At 37.9% G+C, this 19,124-nt stretch overlaps 1 protein-coding gene across 2 annotated transcripts in view; it reads left to right on the plus strand.

The window, feature by feature from the left end:
* The window catches only part of SerRS-m (Seryl-tRNA synthetase, mitochondrial), a 227,140-nt gene that overhangs the window by 145,427 nt on the left and 62,589 nt on the right, over window positions 1-19,124 (plus strand). For both annotated transcript variants that reach the window (XM_068386022.1, XM_068386026.1), the window contains exon 4: window positions 5,558-5,736. In XM_068386022.1, the coding sequence (XP_068242123.1) occupies window positions 5,558-5,736 (179 nt within the window). The remainder of the gene's footprint in view (window positions 1-5,557; window positions 5,737-19,124) is intronic.

Here is a 19,124-nt window from a genome sequence, read left to right on the forward strand (position 1 = left end):
ACCCTCAACCTGAAAAAAGCAGGATCGTATCACTACATTCAGCGCCTCAGTTGAAGATTGAATGGACTCCTTAATAAAAGAGTGATCGCTTATCTGTCGGCATTCAAACAGGTTCGTCGACCTTCTAGGGCGACACAAACTTGAGGTACCATGTCGGATATGAAAATCCGGATTAATCTATCTGTAGAAGCAGAGGTCTTAAAGGATGTCTATGAAGAATAAAAGGAGTAATATTGTGGCTCCTATGAAATATACTTGCAAGTGAAACTTAATTGTATGGCATATACAATTATTGATTGAAAATGAAAACAAATGGAAGACAATAAGATTCCTAACTAACACAAGTTAGTAAATAATTCATCCTAGAGTATGATGTTTAAAGAAATAGAAACCATCAAACATTTCATACAGACATCAGTCTAATGTCACAAGCATCAATTGATGAAGGTGAAAATGGAAGGAGAGGGATATTTAAAAATATAAATCATGTAAAGGATAGACAAGAATAGAAAACATAAATAAAGATAAATTTTCACACCTTGGGGATAAAGGGAGGAAGAGGAAAGGGAAGTGTCAAGAGTAAGTAAAACGCAATACAAGTTAATTTTAAAGTTCTACAAAATTTCCTGGAATAAGGCTCGCGTCTTATTGATTGCGGCACTAATAGGTTACCTTCGGTGGGGCTCTGCCACTGTTGGAAGAGGAGATAAAACTAAATCTTTCAACTCGTCCTGATCAGACTGTGGATCTACTGAAAGAGGATCCGGAATCACAAGAGGAGGGGGAATATTAGTAGGATCTTTTTCTCTTTGCTTAACAACTGCAAGATAATCAGTGTCGATTTCAAAGGGGATGAGCATCATTGACAGGGTTGATGTGCTCCCCATTCGGAGAACGTACTCTGAAGTTTTAATATGTACGTCTTGATCGGGGTACACTTTAAGTATGCTTAAGGGATAATCTTGGTCACTGACTTCATCTAAAACAACAGTCAATTAAAAAATTCAAAAAGTAATTTTTTAGGTGTCGTTTAGAAAGTGAACTGACATAATCATAGCTCCATGTTTTCAAGAAGAATTACAACAATTTTGTTAGTTTTTGATAACTTCTTTGGAGGGCATTTCTTTTTTTATACTTAGGATCATTTTAAGTTGGTTAAGTAGACTTCAGGAGCAAGAGAAAGTGTTTGGCCATAGAGTTGGTGGCTTAGGGTTAAAGGCCTCAAAACTTGTCTTGGTCATGTCTGGAATTTGGCCATATTCATCACCACGCTCGCCAGTGCAGATTGGTGACGGTGACCAGATCAGATTTGATTTGGAATATCCATATATATATATATATATATATATATATATATATATATATATATATATATATATATATATATATATGTATATATTTATATTTATATATATATATATATATATATATATATATATATATATATATACACACACACTTATATATATATATATATATATATATATATATATATATATATATATATATATATATATATATATATATATATATATATATATGGATATTCCAAGTCAAATCTGATCTGTTACCCTTCCACAGATGATAGGCCTCCTGCTTCTCCAAATTATCTTTGAATTAGGGGTTGTCTTTCTCTCGGTATCTTAGTATGTGAGAAGGGATACGCCTATGTTGACTAGATTCTCATTCAAAGGGACAACACGCTCAACACTATTGTACAGTTGTGACCAATCCAAGCCCAAAAGATCACGAAAAAAGGCCATTCATGTCTGCTTGAGATTTTATATTAATCTTACACGAGTATGAAACATCTGGGACAGGCTGCTTAGTCTTCACTAATAATGAAAACAAGGCATGATCAGATGTCCCTATTGGAGAACCAACTTTACTTGTTATAATGCCAGGGGATTCCAAGCAGTTACCCGACCTGCGAGTAGCTTTACTTATGATTTGCTCACAGCCTGATTCAGAGGCAAAGTCCAAAGCTCTTAAACCATAGCGATCAGTATGAGAAACTCTATCTATTATCTTGTATCGCAGCCATAATGGTAAGAAGACAGTCAAAGATAGAATCATTCATGTCTTGATTCCAGTAGATTGAACACAAATAGCAGTTGTTATACCTGGAACAAACTTTTATTACCTGAACCTCATGACATCCACATTCATAGCAGGACTTATGAGCAGCTGGGTACTCAGTCCTAATATACACCGCTATTCCCTGTGCCCTAGGAATGGCATCCCGTTTCATTATTATTTGTTTTTTAAAACCAGTTATAAGGAGCTCAGATGAGTTCCTCATATTAGAAACCAAAGTTTCTGAGCTCAAGAGTATCATACGGTCTGAACGCAACTATTAGGTCTTTGAATATTTGCATGCAGACCACGAATATTGCAATACAGTAGACGACGCTCATAAAGTCTGGGATGTACTGGTCCCGTATTTTGCTTAGTGTCTCCAAACATGATAAGAATTAATGGCAATAAAAACGATTCATCTTACTTAAAAACTATATTAAAAATAATGATAAAAAAACAATATATACAGAAATATAAATAAACTGATTGATAAACACCTAGACTATATATAAAAAATCGGAAAAAGTGATCAACATGGCGGAGCCGATACACCATGCAAGTTTAAATATTGTCCAGGATAACCACTTCAACTGGAAGGAGGACAATAAGGATGGTTTCAAAAGATAAAAATACAGATAAGGAAAAGGTTACCTCTTGACAAATCACCAGGCATTCATGGCCCTTCTATTAATCCTGCCCAACTCATCATTTCAAAAAAACAAGAGGAAGAAAAAATAGGATAGAATAGTGTGCCCGAGTGTACCCTCGAAGAAAAGAGCTCAAACCCAAGTGGAAGACCATGTTACAGAGGATATAGCACTACCCAAAACAAGAGAACAATGGTTTGATTTTGTAGTGTCCTTCTCCTAGAAGAGCTGCTTACCAAAGCTAAAGAATCTCTTCTACCCCTACCAGGAGGAAAGTAGCCACTGAACAATTATATTGCCGTAGTTAATTTCTTGAATGAAGAAGAATTGTTTAGTAATCTTAGTGTTGTCAAGTTTATGAGGACAGAGGAGAATATGTAAATGATAGGCCAGACTATTCTTTGTATGTGTAGGCAAAGGAAAAATGAACCGTAACCAGGGAGGGGTGGCCTATGTAGTACTGTCTGGCCAGTCAAAGGACTTATTACTTTAGCGGTAGTATCTCAGTGTGTGGCTGGTGCCCTAGCCAACCAGCTGCCTACTACCTACTACAAGACCTGAAATAAATTAATTGGGGTATAATAGGACTGAGTGAAATTAGAAGAACTGGGGAATCTCTTATCTAGAGTTTATTCTGGAGAACATGAAAGGAACAAAGAAAATGGAGTGGGTTTTCTTATTAATACAAATCTTGTAGGTTACATAGAAGAATTTTGTAGTAATAGTGTAGAATTCCAGGATTAATTATTAAACTGAATAACAAGTATAAACAAAATCACTCAAACGTATCCACCAACAACATCCCATATAGAGGAAGAAATACAAACTTTATATGAAAATTTGAAAATACTATAGAAAAAAAATGTGACTCAATTTACATGTGTTTTCGATAATTTCAATACTAAAGTGTGTGAAAAGAAAAGGAGAATCAGCAGTAGGTAAATTTGGAATAGGCACAAGAAATGACAGAGGAGACACGATTGTAGCATTTGCTGAAAGAAACAATCATAAAATCACGAACACCTATTATTTTATAGAAGGTAACAGAAAATTGACATAGAAAAACCGAAATAGAGAAATGAAAAATATTTTATTTTCAGTGAAAAAATTAGTTTAGTGATGTAACAGTATTTAAAATGTTAAATTCAAGATATTATAAAATGTAAGAAAAATTGGGTAGATCCAAGGAAAAAAAAGAGAAAAGCAATTTTAAGAGAGAAAGTAAATACTCCTGTAATAAGAGAAAAATCTGATGAGTTTAGTTTAGCGATACAAAATAAGTACTCCCAGCTACATATTGAAACGGAAGCAAGTAAAGAAGAAATGAAAAGTAATTAAAAGAAGTTAGCACATGAGATAGGTAAAAAAGTTCCTAAACAAAATCACTGAAAAACTATTAGAATAGAACAAAACCCCAAATAAAGAAAAGATTGGAAATGAGGGTAAAATCCAAGAGAGGTGAAACTGAACTATCCAAATCGATAAACAAACTAAAAATAATACACATGTAAACACAATCATACTAAAATTGAGGAACAACTAAAGAAAGGAAGAAGCATCAAATTGATAAAAAGAAGGCTTGTAACGTGGCTTCAACATTCGTTTGCTTTAAACTTTAAAGTTTAAAGGATGATGAAAATGGAAACATCAACAAAAGAGATAGTGCTAAAATTTGCAGAGGATTTATATACAATGCTCTAGAATAGTGACAAATAACTTTGCCAAAAGAAATAATGAAACATCTGAGCCAGTAACAAACACAACAGCGAGATAAGTAAAGTAAGAAATAAAAGGCATGAACAGAGGCAAATCAGCAGTAGAAGAAAGCCTAATAATGTTCACTATTGTCTTGGACTACTTTCTATGTGCCATAACAACAAAACCCTCACTTCGCACTTTAAAGTCACCCGTTGAGATACTACCACCAGAGAGTTATTGGGTCCTTTGACTAGTCAGACAGTAATACGTTAGCTCCGTCTCTCTGGTTACGGTTCATTTTGGCTTTGCCTACTCATACACCGAATAGTCTGGCCTATTCTTTCCACATTCTCCTGTCCTCATATGCCTGGCATCACTGAGATTACCAAACAATTCTTCTTCAGTCAAAGGGTGAACTACTGCACTGTAATTGTTCAGTGGCTACTTTCCACTTGGTAAGGGTAGAAGAGACTCTAGCTATGGTGAGCAGCTCTTCTAGGAGAAGGGCACTCCAAAATTGAACCATTGTTCTCTAGTCTTGGGCAGTGCTATAGGTTCTGTACCATGGCCTTCCACTGTCTTGGATTAGGGTACTCCTGCTTGAGGGTACATTCAGGCATGCTGTTCTATCTTATTTCTATTTCTCCTGTTTTTTGAAGTTTTTCATAGTATAAATATATAAAAGATATAATTTAATGTTGTTACTGTTCTTAATATATTTTATTTTGATTGTTTATTGCTTCTCTTGTAGTTTTTTATAGACTTGTTTCCTTTCCTCACTGGGCTATTTTTTCCTTTTGGAGCCTTTGTGCTTATAGCATCTTGCTTTTCCAACTAGGGTTGCAACTTAGCTTGTAATAATAATAATAATAATGATAATAATAATAATAATAATGCTATCTCTCTTATTCCATGTGTGCATATGCTGTATGTTGACAGCTAGTCCTTCCTATTTGTGGTTTGTTGAGAGTCAAAACTAATTGAAACTTACACATTAAAGCATTTTTGTTATTGGAGGCACATAAAGGTAAGGTTTGTATTCTAAAAAATTCGAAGTTGTAAGCATTTCATGTGTGTAGGGTGACAGGAATACCTTAAGTTTCCACTTCATTTTCTTTATTTTTCCTTTGCAGGTATACCGAATTGAGGGGACGGATGATTTATGTCTTTCTGGAACAGCTGAGATGGCGTTAGGAGGGTATCTCAGAAACAGGCAATATCAGTTTCATGATCTTCCGTTGAAGATGGCTGCGGTTTCACGTTGCTATAGAGCTGAAACATCAAATTTACGTGAAGAACGAGGAATATATAGGTAAAAAGTTATATGTTTTTGTTATGATTTGAAATTGAATAGATGTTTAAGATTCCTCTTATGAATTAACAGACTTCTCATTGCCACTGAAGTTTTTGACTTAGTTGATATCTGATGTGCTTGGATAAAATTTCAAACTTAGTTAACCAAAAGTGGAAAGGAAAATCCCAATTTATTCACCTTAGAGGTGAGCGCACCTTTTCCACCGACTTCTTTTTCTTTGGTCTTTTACTGTGGAATTTTTTAATCTTTTGGTTAAGAACCTCTCTCTGAGTCATCTTGAATAATAAATGGTGTGTGAGTATTTTCTATTTGAAATAAATTATAATGTTTAAAACCATGTAAGGAAGGTTAGCTCTCTAATTACTCTAATCTCATGCCTTTACTATTAGTTCTCTAATTTTCATGGTCTCATGCCTTTAATATTGGACTGAGTCTTTTTTTTCTTTTTGTAAATCTTTGTATGTAAATATTTTTTGTCCAATAAACATTATTATTATTATTATTATATTATCTCATTCATGTAATATTGGCTCACTTATTGCTACTATCTCGCACCTGCAATATTGGCTCTCCTATTGCTATTATCTCGTGCCTGTTATATTGGCTATTTTATTGCTATTATCTCGTGCCTGTCATATTGGCTCTTTTATTGCTATTATCTCGTGCCTGTAATATAGGCTCTTTTATTGCTATTATCTCGTGCCTGTAATATTGGCTCTTTTATTGCTATTATCTCGTGCCTGTAATATTTTCTCTTTTATTGCTATTATCTCGTGCCTGTAATATTGGCTATTTTATTGCTATTATCTCGTGCCTGTAATATTGGCTCTTTTATTGCTATTATCTCGTGCCTGTAATATTGGCTCTTTTATTGCTATTATCTTGTGCCTGTAATATAGGCTATTTTATTGCTATTATCTCTTGCCTGTAATATTTTCTCTTTTATTGCTATTATCTCGTGCCTGTAATATTGGCTCTTTTATTGCTATTATCTCATGCCTGTAATATTGGCTCTCTTATTGGTATTATCTCGTGCCTGTAATATTGGCTCTTTTATTGCTATTATCTCGTGCCTGTAATATTGGCTCTTTTATTGCTATTATCTTGTGCCTGTAATATAGGCTATTTTATTGCTATTATCTCGTGCCTGTAATATTTTCTCTTTTATTGCTATTATCTCGTGCCTGTAATATTGGCTCTTTTATTGCTATTATCTCGTGCCTGTAATATTTTCTCTTTTATTGCTATTATCTCGTGCCTGTAATATTGGCTCTTTTATTGCTATTATCTTGTGCCTGTAATATTTTCTCTTTTATTGCTATTATCTCGTGCCTGTAATATTGGCTCTTTTATTGCTATTATCTCGTGCCTGTAATATTGGCTCTTTTATTGCTATTATCTCGTGCCTGTAATATTGGCTCTTTTATTGCTATTATCTTGTGCCTGTAATATAGGCTATTTTATTGCTATTATCTCGTGCCTGTAATATTTTCTCTTTTATTGCTATTATCTCGTGCCTGTAATATTGGCTCTTTTATTGCTATTATCTCATGCCTGTAATATTGGCTCTCTTATTGGTATTATCTCGTGCCTGTAATATTGGCTCTTTTATTGCTATTATCTTGTGCCTGTAATATTTTCTCTTTTATTGCTATTATCTCGTGCCTGTAATATTGGCTCTTATTGCTATTATCTCATGCCTGTAATATTAGCTCTCTTGCTATTATCTCATGCCTGTAATATTGGCTCTTTTATTGCTATTATCTCGTTCCTGTAATATTGGCTCTTTTATTGCTATTATCTTGTGCCTGTAATATTGGCTCTTTTATTACTATTATCTCGTGCCTGTAATATTGGCTCTTTTATTGCTATTATCTCATGCCTGTAATATTTTCTCTTTTATTGCTATTATCTTGTGCCTGTAATATTGGCTCTTTTATTGCTATTATCTGTTGCCTGTAATATTGGTTCTTTTATTGCCATTATCTCGTGCCTGTAATATTGGCTCTTATTGCTATTGTCTCATGTCTGTAATATTGGCTCTCTCATTGCTATTATCTCGTGGCTGTAATATTAGCTCTCTTAATGCTATTATATTGTGCCTGTAATATTGGCTCTTTTATTGCTATTATCTGTTGCCTGTAATATTGGCTCTTTTATTGCTATTATGTCGTGCCTGTAATATTGGCTCTTTTATTGCTTTTATCTCATGCCTGTTTTATTGGCTCTTTTATTGCTATTATCTCGTGCCTGTAATATTGGCTCTTTTATTGCTATTATGTCGTGCTTGTAATATTGGCTCTTTTATTGCTATTATCTAATGCCTGTTTTATTGGCTCTTTTATTGCTATTATCTCATGCCTTCAATATGACTGTGTTTAAGTGTTACCTGTGTAATATTCGAGTTTGTTAAGCAACAATGGGAGCATTTGTCACATTATATTTGCCTTTTGCAGACTGAAGAAAAAATGACTTATTTTCCAGTTTTGGGGTTGCCTTGTTCTTAAGTTTATCAATTAAACCATAAGTATACTCATATACACTCCATTTTATATTCTTATAGACTAAATGTATAGGAATTTAGCTCATTAATGCTACAGAATATATATTTCTTTGCTATTATTTATCTTAATACTAAATTTGGTACGACATTTCAAGAGAGACTGACAAGTTTACGACAAATCAAATGAGTAGCATGTATTACCCCAACCCATGCAGTACATTCAAAATAGGACCTAAATCAGAAGTAATCAAATAATGCTTTTACGATGATGACTCACTTACTCAATGAAGGTACTAAATGATCTCGTTTCTTCAAAGCCAAATTAGTAAACAACCCTGCAGGTTCTGTTTTGTAATCTAATCCTTAATGATAAGGCAAAATATATCTATGATCAGATCACACTAAGAATGATCTGCTCGATATTCATAAGCATATAGCAAAATTATATCTAGAATAGAGAAAGTTAAAGACATCATTCTAAAAGCTTCCAAATTTCACCCAAGTTAAATTATTCAGATACACCTTAGTTTAATTATTATCACTTTCAGACGTATAATTATACTTTATCTATTCAAATCGTCTATCATCTTTTGCATTTCTTTACATGATTCACTAATAGAATTATGTCATCTGCATATATTAATTTGTTAAGGTATTCCCCATTGATGTTAATTCTTACATTTTCCCGATCGAAATTCTTAAAAACTTCTAGGCATGCTGTAAATAATTTAGGAGAGATAGTGTATCCCTGTCTAACTCCTTTCTCCATTGAAATTTTCGCACTATCTTAATGTAATGGTAGAATTGTTGTACTTCCCATATAGATATCTTCGAGTGTTTAAACATAAGATTTATCTACTCCTTGTCTTTGAAAGACTTTCTCTACTGCTGAAGCTTTGACAGAATCAAAAGCTTTCTCATAGTCTATACCCACACACACACACACACACACATATATATATATATATATATATATATATATATATATATATATATATATATATATATATATATATATATATATATACATATATATAATCATTTATTATTTATGTATATATATATATATGTATATAAATTATGTGTGTCAATTTACATGTGCGTATGCCAACGGGTGACTCTAGTCGATTTTATAGGTCTAGTAAAGTCCCAATTCTCATGTGGTCTGGGTTGTAATCATCAGAATCAATATACTCCAAGAGCAATCCAGCTCACATTCCTTGCACAGTCCATGTCGTACCTCAAGTTTTATCCAATTCAGTTCTGTTTTCGGTCTATTCAAAAAATCCTTCTTTCAATAGACAGTAGCTTTTATCAGAAGAGAAGGAGAAAGGAGCAAGTATGCCCTGCAGTAAAAAGTAAAGAAAAAGAAACTTACACACACTTCTAACACACTAACGATCACAATACAAAATATTTTTTTAACAATTTTACAGTACCTCTTTATATATCACATGCTCCATTTGGCAAAGCAAAACATCAATGTTAAAAATCATTTGAAATAAATTCTCCATATTTCACCACCTTTTACTATGCTAGATCATCTTACATCTATTCCCACACAAACAACTACCTGACTTTCTTCATTACTCATTTGCCGTCTGGAACAGGACCTTTGCCTCTAGTAGCTTTGCCTTCATATATTCTCTCGCTTATAGATTCCAGATCACTATCATTCGTTTTATTATTACTATTTCCATCCATACTTATATCATCTAAAATAACATGTTCTATCTCATCTACCCCATCATATCTTGACCCAACATCTGACTTATTTCTGTAAGCATTTTACGTCCAAACTATATTCTTGTTTTTAAATAGAATTATTCTTGCTACTTACTAACTTCTATATCTGTCTCACGTTTGTCATACTGTTATTTAGATCCTTTAATGTAAAACTATACACACTATAAGAGACATTCATACTAAACCACCTTCATCTGTATTACATTTATTATCCACACTCAATCATACATTTACATCCTTGTCAAACCTATTCTGATTTCCACCTTTACCTTTATATTTTTCCTCTGATTTATTCTTATCAAAATTTTTCATAAGCTCTCTTTTCTTCCACACTCAACCAACATTTATTGCTTATCTTATGGTCTTAGCTACTAACATATACTGTGTTTATACCTATTTATTTTCTACCATTTATTCAGCTCATTCTCCCGAATATACCCGGGTACATCCTTTCATTTACTTCCATTTACATAACTGGTTGTAGTATGATTTAACTTCATCCACACTACAATCCACATAATTGACTAACATAAAACATAACTGCTGCCATTGGAACCAACATTTGATATCTCATACAGACCTTTAAATTTATTGTGAATCTTATCTACCTCATTCTTGCTATATCAATAACTTCTTTAACCTCACTCCCTTCAACTTTGTAGCTTTCTAACCTCTCATTTACTTTCTTCCACACATCTCTATCATTCTCGGACAGACCCAACCTTGGTCTTACCACCTTTTAAGAGTGTGATTTGCTCTACATATAAATCCCAAACATTACCACGCTTACCCATCATTTGCAAAATTTCAGTCACACTTGTCATATGCGGAGTAGAATAGACTAAACGTGTTTGATACCCCATTCCCATAACATCTGTCAAAACTCCCGTCCCACAGATTCAGAACCTTTGTCACTTAACATTCTCTCTGACTCACAGTCACCTTCAGCAACATCACTTAACTAACCATCCTCGCTGAAGTTTCGCTCCTTTTATTCTTAATAGGCAGGGCATCAGTAAATTTACTCCTATGATCTACCATTATAATAATTCCAACATGTCTCCCTGCAGTCACAGGTAACACAACACATTCTATCACAAACTTCTTAGATGGTTCTTTCCTACATAATCTCAAGACAGGCCGATTCGCATGCACTCGTTGATGCTTCCCTTTCTGGCATTCCTCACAAGTGGTCGCTACATTAATGCAAACTTGACTCAACCAAGTCGTAAGGAATATCTTGTACCAACCGTGTTTCACACAATTGTACATAATTCCTTTTGTATATATTATGCTTGTATCTTCGCTCTTCCCTCGCACTAAAACGAACATGAAAATTCCTGTCTGGTTTTTCCTCTGTAATATTGTCTGTCTTGTGAACTTGTTATGTCCTGTTGCCTTGAGGTTTTGTATATAAGGAGAGTGTTCCACAATAATATAACTCAGTCGTTTCCAATCTGCCTTTGAGTTCACACCCTTACTCGGCGCCGTCACATTGGTGACCCCGGAAGTCGACTCGCTCCCACTGCCTTCCACCCCCCCCCTCCCTCGCCCCTCCATCGTTGGTACTATGACGGAGACAGACTCTACTGCAGTTGGCACCGTGGCCGCCCCATTGAAACTTTCACCGTTCGCCAGCAGAGAAGCGTTCGCTTGGTTTCAACGCGCTGAAGTCCACTTTCGTATCAGGGGCGTGACTCGCTCAACCACCAAATCGGATTATGTTCTCGCGGCGATACCCGAGGACACCTTCCCAGAAATATCCGACTGGCTTTGTGAACAAGGAGACACCCCAATAGCGTATGACGCCCTCAAATCATACCTTCTGCAGCAGTACTCGCCGTCGCCAGCCGCCCGTATAGCAAAGCTTTTTCAGCTCTCGCAACAACCGTTGGGGGACCAAGGGGCTTCGCTTGCCCTCAGGGAAATGACCAGTATCGCTCGCCTTCAACCTGCCGCAGACGGCTCTCCTCGTGAGGTGAACCTACTCCGTGCCCTTTGGATACGCCGTTTACCTGAACCTGTACGCGCTGCCATACCCGATGTCGATAGTTTACCCATAAAGGACTTGATGACCAAAGCCGACGCCCTTATGGACAGCCACTTCAAGACCTCCATCAACGCCTCCACCCCTGACGACGAGTATGCCTATTCAACGTCAACCGAAGCTGACATGAATGCCGTAGGACATACACACCTACCCCGTGACGTGCCGAAGCGGCGACAAAGCCGCCCACCACCCACCAATCGCTCGCTCCCCAACGAACGACTTCTACAGCCACTTACTACCTCCCATCCGCCGCAGTTTTGCTACTACCACTTCAGATTCGGGGCAACCGCGAAGAAATGTGCCAAAGATTGTCAGTGGCCAAAAAACGTGTAAGTAGGCCATCGCTTGTGGCGGTGGCCTCCCATGTTTCTAATCTTTTCTTTTTACAGGATGCAGGAACGGGCGCGCGATTTTTGGTAGACACGGGTGCTTGTCGTTCTCTTTTGCCAAAGAAACTCTTCAAGGCACAACGTAGTCTGTCTACATCTGCCGACGTCCGCTTGGTAGCTGCCAACGGATCTGCGATACCCACCTACGGTTACGAGAACCTCACATTATCGTTCGGAAACGGTAAATTCAATTGGAAGTTTCTCGGTGCAGACGTCACAATGCCAATCCTCGGTGCAGATTTCCTCTCTCATTTCCACCTTCTGGTCGATGTCGCCCACCGACGATTGGTCAGCGCAGACTCGTACTTGTCGACACCTCTTCAACCCGCCCCCTCTAACCTCGCTCTCCACATCAGCGCACCCACGGATGCCTACGCCCACCTCCTCACGTCGTACCTGGAAGTTTTCCGTCCAGAACTTCGCCAAACGCCCACGGTTCCTGCCAAGCACGGTATTTATCACCATATCAAGACGACGGGACCCCCAGTCTTCGCAAAGTTCAGACGTCTGGCACCGGAACGATTGGCAGCCCCCAAACAGACGTTCGCCGAAATGGAGAAAATGGGCCTTTGCCAAAAGGCCTCCAGCCCATGGTCGTCACCCTTACACATCGTTCTGAAGAAAGACAGCTCCCTCCGTCCGTACGGGGATTACAGGCGCCTGAACATGCAAACAGAACCGGATCACTACCCCCTCCCAAACATTGCCGATGTAACCTCCTACCTGCACAAAGCGAAGGTTTTCTCTATGCTCGACCTCCTGAAGGGGTATTATCAGGTGCCTATGAACTCAGAAGACATCCCCAAGACTGCCATCACCACTCCGTTTGGCACATACACCTTCAATTACTCATGTTTTGGACTTCGTAATGCTGGGGCAACGTTTCAACGTCTCATGGATGGCATCTTAGGGGACCTCCCTTTCTGTGTATGTTATGTGAACGACATACTTGTGTTCTCCTCCTCAAAAGAGGAACACCTCCGTCACCTGCGCATCGTGCTCGACCGCCTGCAACAAAACGGCCTTGTAGTCCGGTACGACAAGTGTACCTTTGGCGCCAACGAAGTGTCGTTCTTAGGGCACCGTATCACTCCTGAAGGAGTCCATCCCCTCCCTAAGAAGGTAGCAGCCGTTCAGAATTTCCCCGCGCCCTCGACCGTCAAAGCTCTGCAGGAATTCTTGGGCATGATCAACTATTATCACCGTTTTCTGCCAGCCATTGCCGCCACTCTTGCTCCCCTCTATGCCTCCCTCAAGGGCAAGACAAAGGACCTGAAGTGGGGTCCCCTTCAAGAAGCAGCCTTCTGCAATGCAAAGAAGGCCCTATCAACTGCTGCAGCTCTCACTTTTCCTATCCCACACGCCCCTCTCCTTCTCTCCACCGATGCCAGCGACGTCGCTATTGGTGCAGTACTCGAGCAGGTGGTCAAAGGCTCGCCCCGCCCATTGGCCTTCTTCAGCAGAAAACTGTCCAAGGCAGAATCAGGTTATTCTACCTTCGATCGAGAATTGCTGGCGGTGCACTTGGCTGTCCGTCACTTTCGCCATTTCTTAGAAGGTACGCCCTTCGTCATTCGCACAGACCACATGCCTCTGGTGCACGCCTTCACTCGACAGTCTGACGCCTGGTCCGCCCGTCAACGCCGACATCTCTCCGCCGTGGCTGAATACAATTGCACCCTCCAATACGTCCCTGGGAAAATGAATCCCGTTGCCGATGCCCTGTCAAGAAACACGTTGGCTGCCGTTCAACTGGGATTGGATTACAACGCCCTGGCTGAAGCCCAACGACAGGATCCAGAGTATCAAGCTTGTAGGACATCCTGCACGTCCCTTCGTTGGGAGGATTTTCCCCTCGAAGACTCCAACACCACCCTCCTCTGTGACGTCAGTACTGGTAGACCGCGACCTTGGATTCCTGCTCCCATGCGCCGACAGGTGTTTGATTTCATCCACGGCCTTTCACATCCCTCGTGCCGTTCTACTGCACAGCTGCTGAAGACAAAGTTCATTTGGCACGGCATTTCTAAGGATGCTAAGGATTGGGTCCGTGCCTGTACTTCTTGCCAAACTTCCAAAGTACATCGACACACGGATTCAGGAGTGGGCACCTTTCCTCAACCTCAGCGTCGTTTCGCACACATTCACGTCGACATTGTAGGCCCCCTACCCACATCACAAGGACATCGTTACCTGTTTACCGTCATCGACCGCTCCACTCGTTGGCCTGAAGCCATTCCCATGGAAACTGCAACGTCCGCCTCATGTACATCTGCCTTACTCTCTGAATGGATTTCAAGATTCGGTATCCCTGAGCATATGACTTCTGACAGGGGAACCACTTTCACCTCTCAATTATGGACATCATTAGCGAATCTCTTGGGCATCACCCTACATCAGACAACGGCCTACAACCCTGCTGCCAATGGAATGGTTGAACGTTTTCATCGCACCCTCAAAGCAGCTTTGATGTCCCGCTGCAAGGATTGCAACTGGTTTACTCAGCTTCCCTGGGTCCTCCTTGGACTAAGGACCACTCCTAAAGACGCCCTCGACGTCTCGGCAGCCGAAATGGTGTATGGCGACCCGTTGGTCGTCCCTGCCGAATTTTTTCCTTCTACAACCTCCTCCGACGATCTCCAGCGCATACGTCACGGCGTGGGAAAATTTACTCCGTGTCGCCAGACTTACAAGCCCCCAGCAAAGCATTACATACCAACGGACTTGCACTCTGCAACGCACGTCTTCCTGCGCAACGACACGACACCAGCAAGCCACCACTAACGCCCTCTTACACGGGCCCTTTCCTTGTGATCCGACGCAGTCCGAAAGCATTCCTCCTAAACATTCGGGGCAAAGAAGACTGGGTTTCCATTGATCGTCTAAAACCTGCTTATCTTCTGCCAGATGACCCGCCTACAGTTCGCCTCTCTAGATCAGGGCGCCCTATTTAACATGTACAGTATGTCATTTTTAAGGGGGGAGCCATGTACCAACCGTGTTTCACACAATTGTACATAATTCCTTTTGTATATATTATGCTTGTATCTTCGTCTTCCCTCGCACTAAAACGAACATGAAAATTCCTGTCTGGTTTTTCCTCTGTAATATTGTCTGTCTTGTGAACTTGTTATGTCCTGTTGCCTTGAGGTTTTGTATATAAGGAGAGTGTTCCACAATAATATAACTCAGTCGTTTCCAATCTGCCTTTGAGTTCACACCCTTACTCGGCGCCGTCACAATCTCTTCTATGCACTCCCACAAATTATTCTTACCCATATGCCCATACCCGACAAGCAATAACATACTCTTACTTACAGCCGCATACATCAGAAATACAGGAACATAAAGATCATTATCCATTCCCTAGTGCAGAAAATAAACTTTTTTTTTAACACAATAAATCGTCTAACAAATTTCTAATATACCTCTAAATCTACCCTAATGCTGTTTAATATAATTTTGTATAACCATTAATTTCCAAGCATTTATCTGGCATTTTTTCTGCTTCTTTGGTCAACAAATCATTTTCATTAATTTATCATATCAATCATTATAACAAGTTATGCCGTAAATATGCTGTTATCTTCAACCACTATCACTTTACAGCCATTTTTCATAAACAAAATGTTACAGATATCAACCTGCAAATCATTCAGTCTCAAAAAATACATTCTGATCGAGAAACACCAAGGCATTTCATTTTCGTCTATAGTAATAAGATCTTGTTCAACTTGCATATTACCTAGTTCACATTCAACCCGACTTTTTGTCAAACAAGCAAACTTCCTTGACCTATACCATGAATTCTTACATTCGAACATTGCCGTTTGACTTTGCAATTATACCTCTGAATTTCCTTAATAACTAATGCATTCACTGTGATACTTGCACGCTCATATCAAACTTGAATATTCGTCTTCATTTCGTTTGTTACATCATTATCACCCCTGTTTTTATCTTATTTACACTATTAAGTTTTTTGATATTCAAACCCTTCTCTATCAAATTATATAAACCACTTGAAACGCAATTATACTACTGATGGGAAGATACTGTGTCCTTTAACTGGCCAGATAGTAACACATTGAATCCCTCTCTGGTTAGGCTTTTTTTTTTTTTTTTTTTTTTTTTTTTTTTTTTTTTTGCATACAACAAATAGTCTGGCCAATTATTCACACATTCTCTTTTCTCATGCACGTGACAAAACCAAGACAACCTAAAAATTCATCTCATAAGGGGTTAACTACTGCACTGTAATTGTTCAGTGGCTACTTTCCACTTGGTAGAAGAAACCCTTTAGCTATGGTAAGCAGCTTTTCTAAGGGAAGGACACCCCAAAATAAAATCAATATTCTTTAGTTTTAGGTAGTGTCATAGCTTCAATACTCTTTCACTGTCTTGGGTTAGAGTTCTCATGCTTTAGGGTACACTTAAGTACACTATTTTATCTGTTTACTAATTTCCTTTCCTCACTGGACTATTTTCCCAATTGGAACCCTTGGGCTTATAGCATCCTACTTTTCCACATTGGGTTGGAGCTTAGCCAGTAATAATATCTTCTTTAAGACTTTGTTCTACAGTTACAGTAAATCTAAAGGTAACCTTCCAGAATTCCAATTATTCTTTTTATCTTTTATATTTGTGATACTACCGCTGGAGAGTTATTGGGTCCTTTAACTGGTCAGACAATACTACATTGGATCCCTCTCTCTGGTTACGGCTAATTTTTCCTTTGCCTACATATACACCGAATAGTCTGGCATATTCTTACAGATTCTCCTCTGTCCTCATACACCTGATAACACTTGAGATTACCAAACAATTCTTTTTGACTCAAGGGGTTAACTACTGCATTGTAATTGTTCAGTTTTTACTTTCCTCTTGATAAGGATAGAAGATATTCTTTAGCTATGGTAAGCAGCTCTTATAGGAGAAGGACACTCCAAAATCAAACCATTGTTCTTTGGTCTTGGGTAGTGTTATAGCCTCTGTACCATCGTCTTGCACTGTCTTGTGGTAGAGTTCTCTTGTTTAAGGTTACACTCGGGCACACTATCTTATTTCTCTTCTTCATGGTTATTTTTTTTTTTTTTTGAAGTTTTTATAGTTCAAATAATGAAAGATTATTTTAATGTTGTTATTGTTCTTAAAGTATTTTATTTTAATTGTTCATTACTTCTCTTGTAGTCTCTTTATTTTCCGGTTTACTTTCCTCACTGGGATATTTTTCCTTGTTGGAGCCCTTGATCTTGTAGCATCCTGTTTTTCCTAATAATAATAATAATAATAATAATAATAATAATAATAATAATAACATACATTCTCAACATCGCATATGCCATCACATTCTTACCACCAGGTAAATAAATATTCTAACAGAGTCAATTTCATTTAAATCCCCAATCTTCCTCGCAACTCTTGCATTCGTGTTTTTTCTTAATCTTACATGTATACTCTAGGGGCTGAAGGTCCATACACGTGATAAATTGTACACCATACATGAATAATTTCAATGCTTTCACACAAAATCATATCGTAACCAATTCCTTGACAAACATTGAATATTTTTCCCGAGCTTTATTAAATGGTTAACTAACATACTCTATCACTATCAACTGCTCTTCTCCATTTACCCTTGGCATTTGAACCAAACAACTCTCCATACAGTAACCCCTCTCATCTCTATATAACTGAAGCATATTTGCATTCTTACTGTAGTCTAGAAATGCCAAAGTGATGTTTTACTTGCAACCTCTTCTTTCAACCTATCAAACGCTTTTATCAACTGTTCATCACATTTCAGTTCCGTATTTTTCTTCTAAGCTGTCTATACATTCAAAGTTTCTCCGATACTCGAACTGGCGCTAACAAACTTGCAGCCAACGCAGTCAAACTAAGAAAACCTCGCAACTCACACACTGTCTGGGGACATGGAAATGCTCTTTATCTTTTCCATAAACTTATCACTCTTCTTTATACATGATTCAATCATCATATGACCGAGGAATGCCTCTTCTCTAGCCAACCAGATATAATTTTGAAGCTTAACTTTCACACCAACTTCTGTTAAACATATTAACACTGATTAAGGGGCCTGAACTGCACACAGGTCCCTGTTGACAGTGAAAACCATTCAAGATATTATGAGGCCCATTCTAAATCACATCACCTTATAGGTTTATGTTGATACAGAGGTAGAGGAATTTTTGGGGAACAGTAAGGAAGTACTGTCAAACCATTCAAAATACCAATTAATCCTTCATAGAATAAACCAAAGGTAGGTTTTTTTTTTTAAAAAGTATTTCAGTAGTTTTAAAAATGACATGATAGCTGGAAGCTTACTCAATTTTTATGGAACATGCTGGAGAACATTTTGATGCTAAATTTATTTTTATTGATGGATCCAACTTCTATGCTGGCGTTGGATTTGGAGTTCTATGTTATGAATTTTATTGTAAAAGCTCTACCTCATTTAGCTTCCTCTTTTACAGCAGAATAGTATGCTATTTTAACAGACGTTGAGAAAACAACAATAAGAGAAGAAGGTCACTTCACTATTTTATTGTGACTCAAAAATTGTTTTGCAATCACTTTGGGCTTTTAATTCAACCAATCTCATATTTTAGAAGTATTGCATTGGCTTCATATCTTTGAGTTTAGAAAATGCAAAGTAAAACTTTATTGGGTTCCAGCT

Source organism: Palaemon carinicauda, chromosome 1 (genome assembly GCF_036898095.1).
Source record: "Palaemon carinicauda isolate YSFRI2023 chromosome 1, ASM3689809v2, whole genome shotgun sequence".
In the NCBI taxonomy this organism is placed as follows: domain Eukaryota; kingdom Metazoa; phylum Arthropoda; class Malacostraca; order Decapoda; family Palaemonidae; genus Palaemon; species Palaemon carinicauda.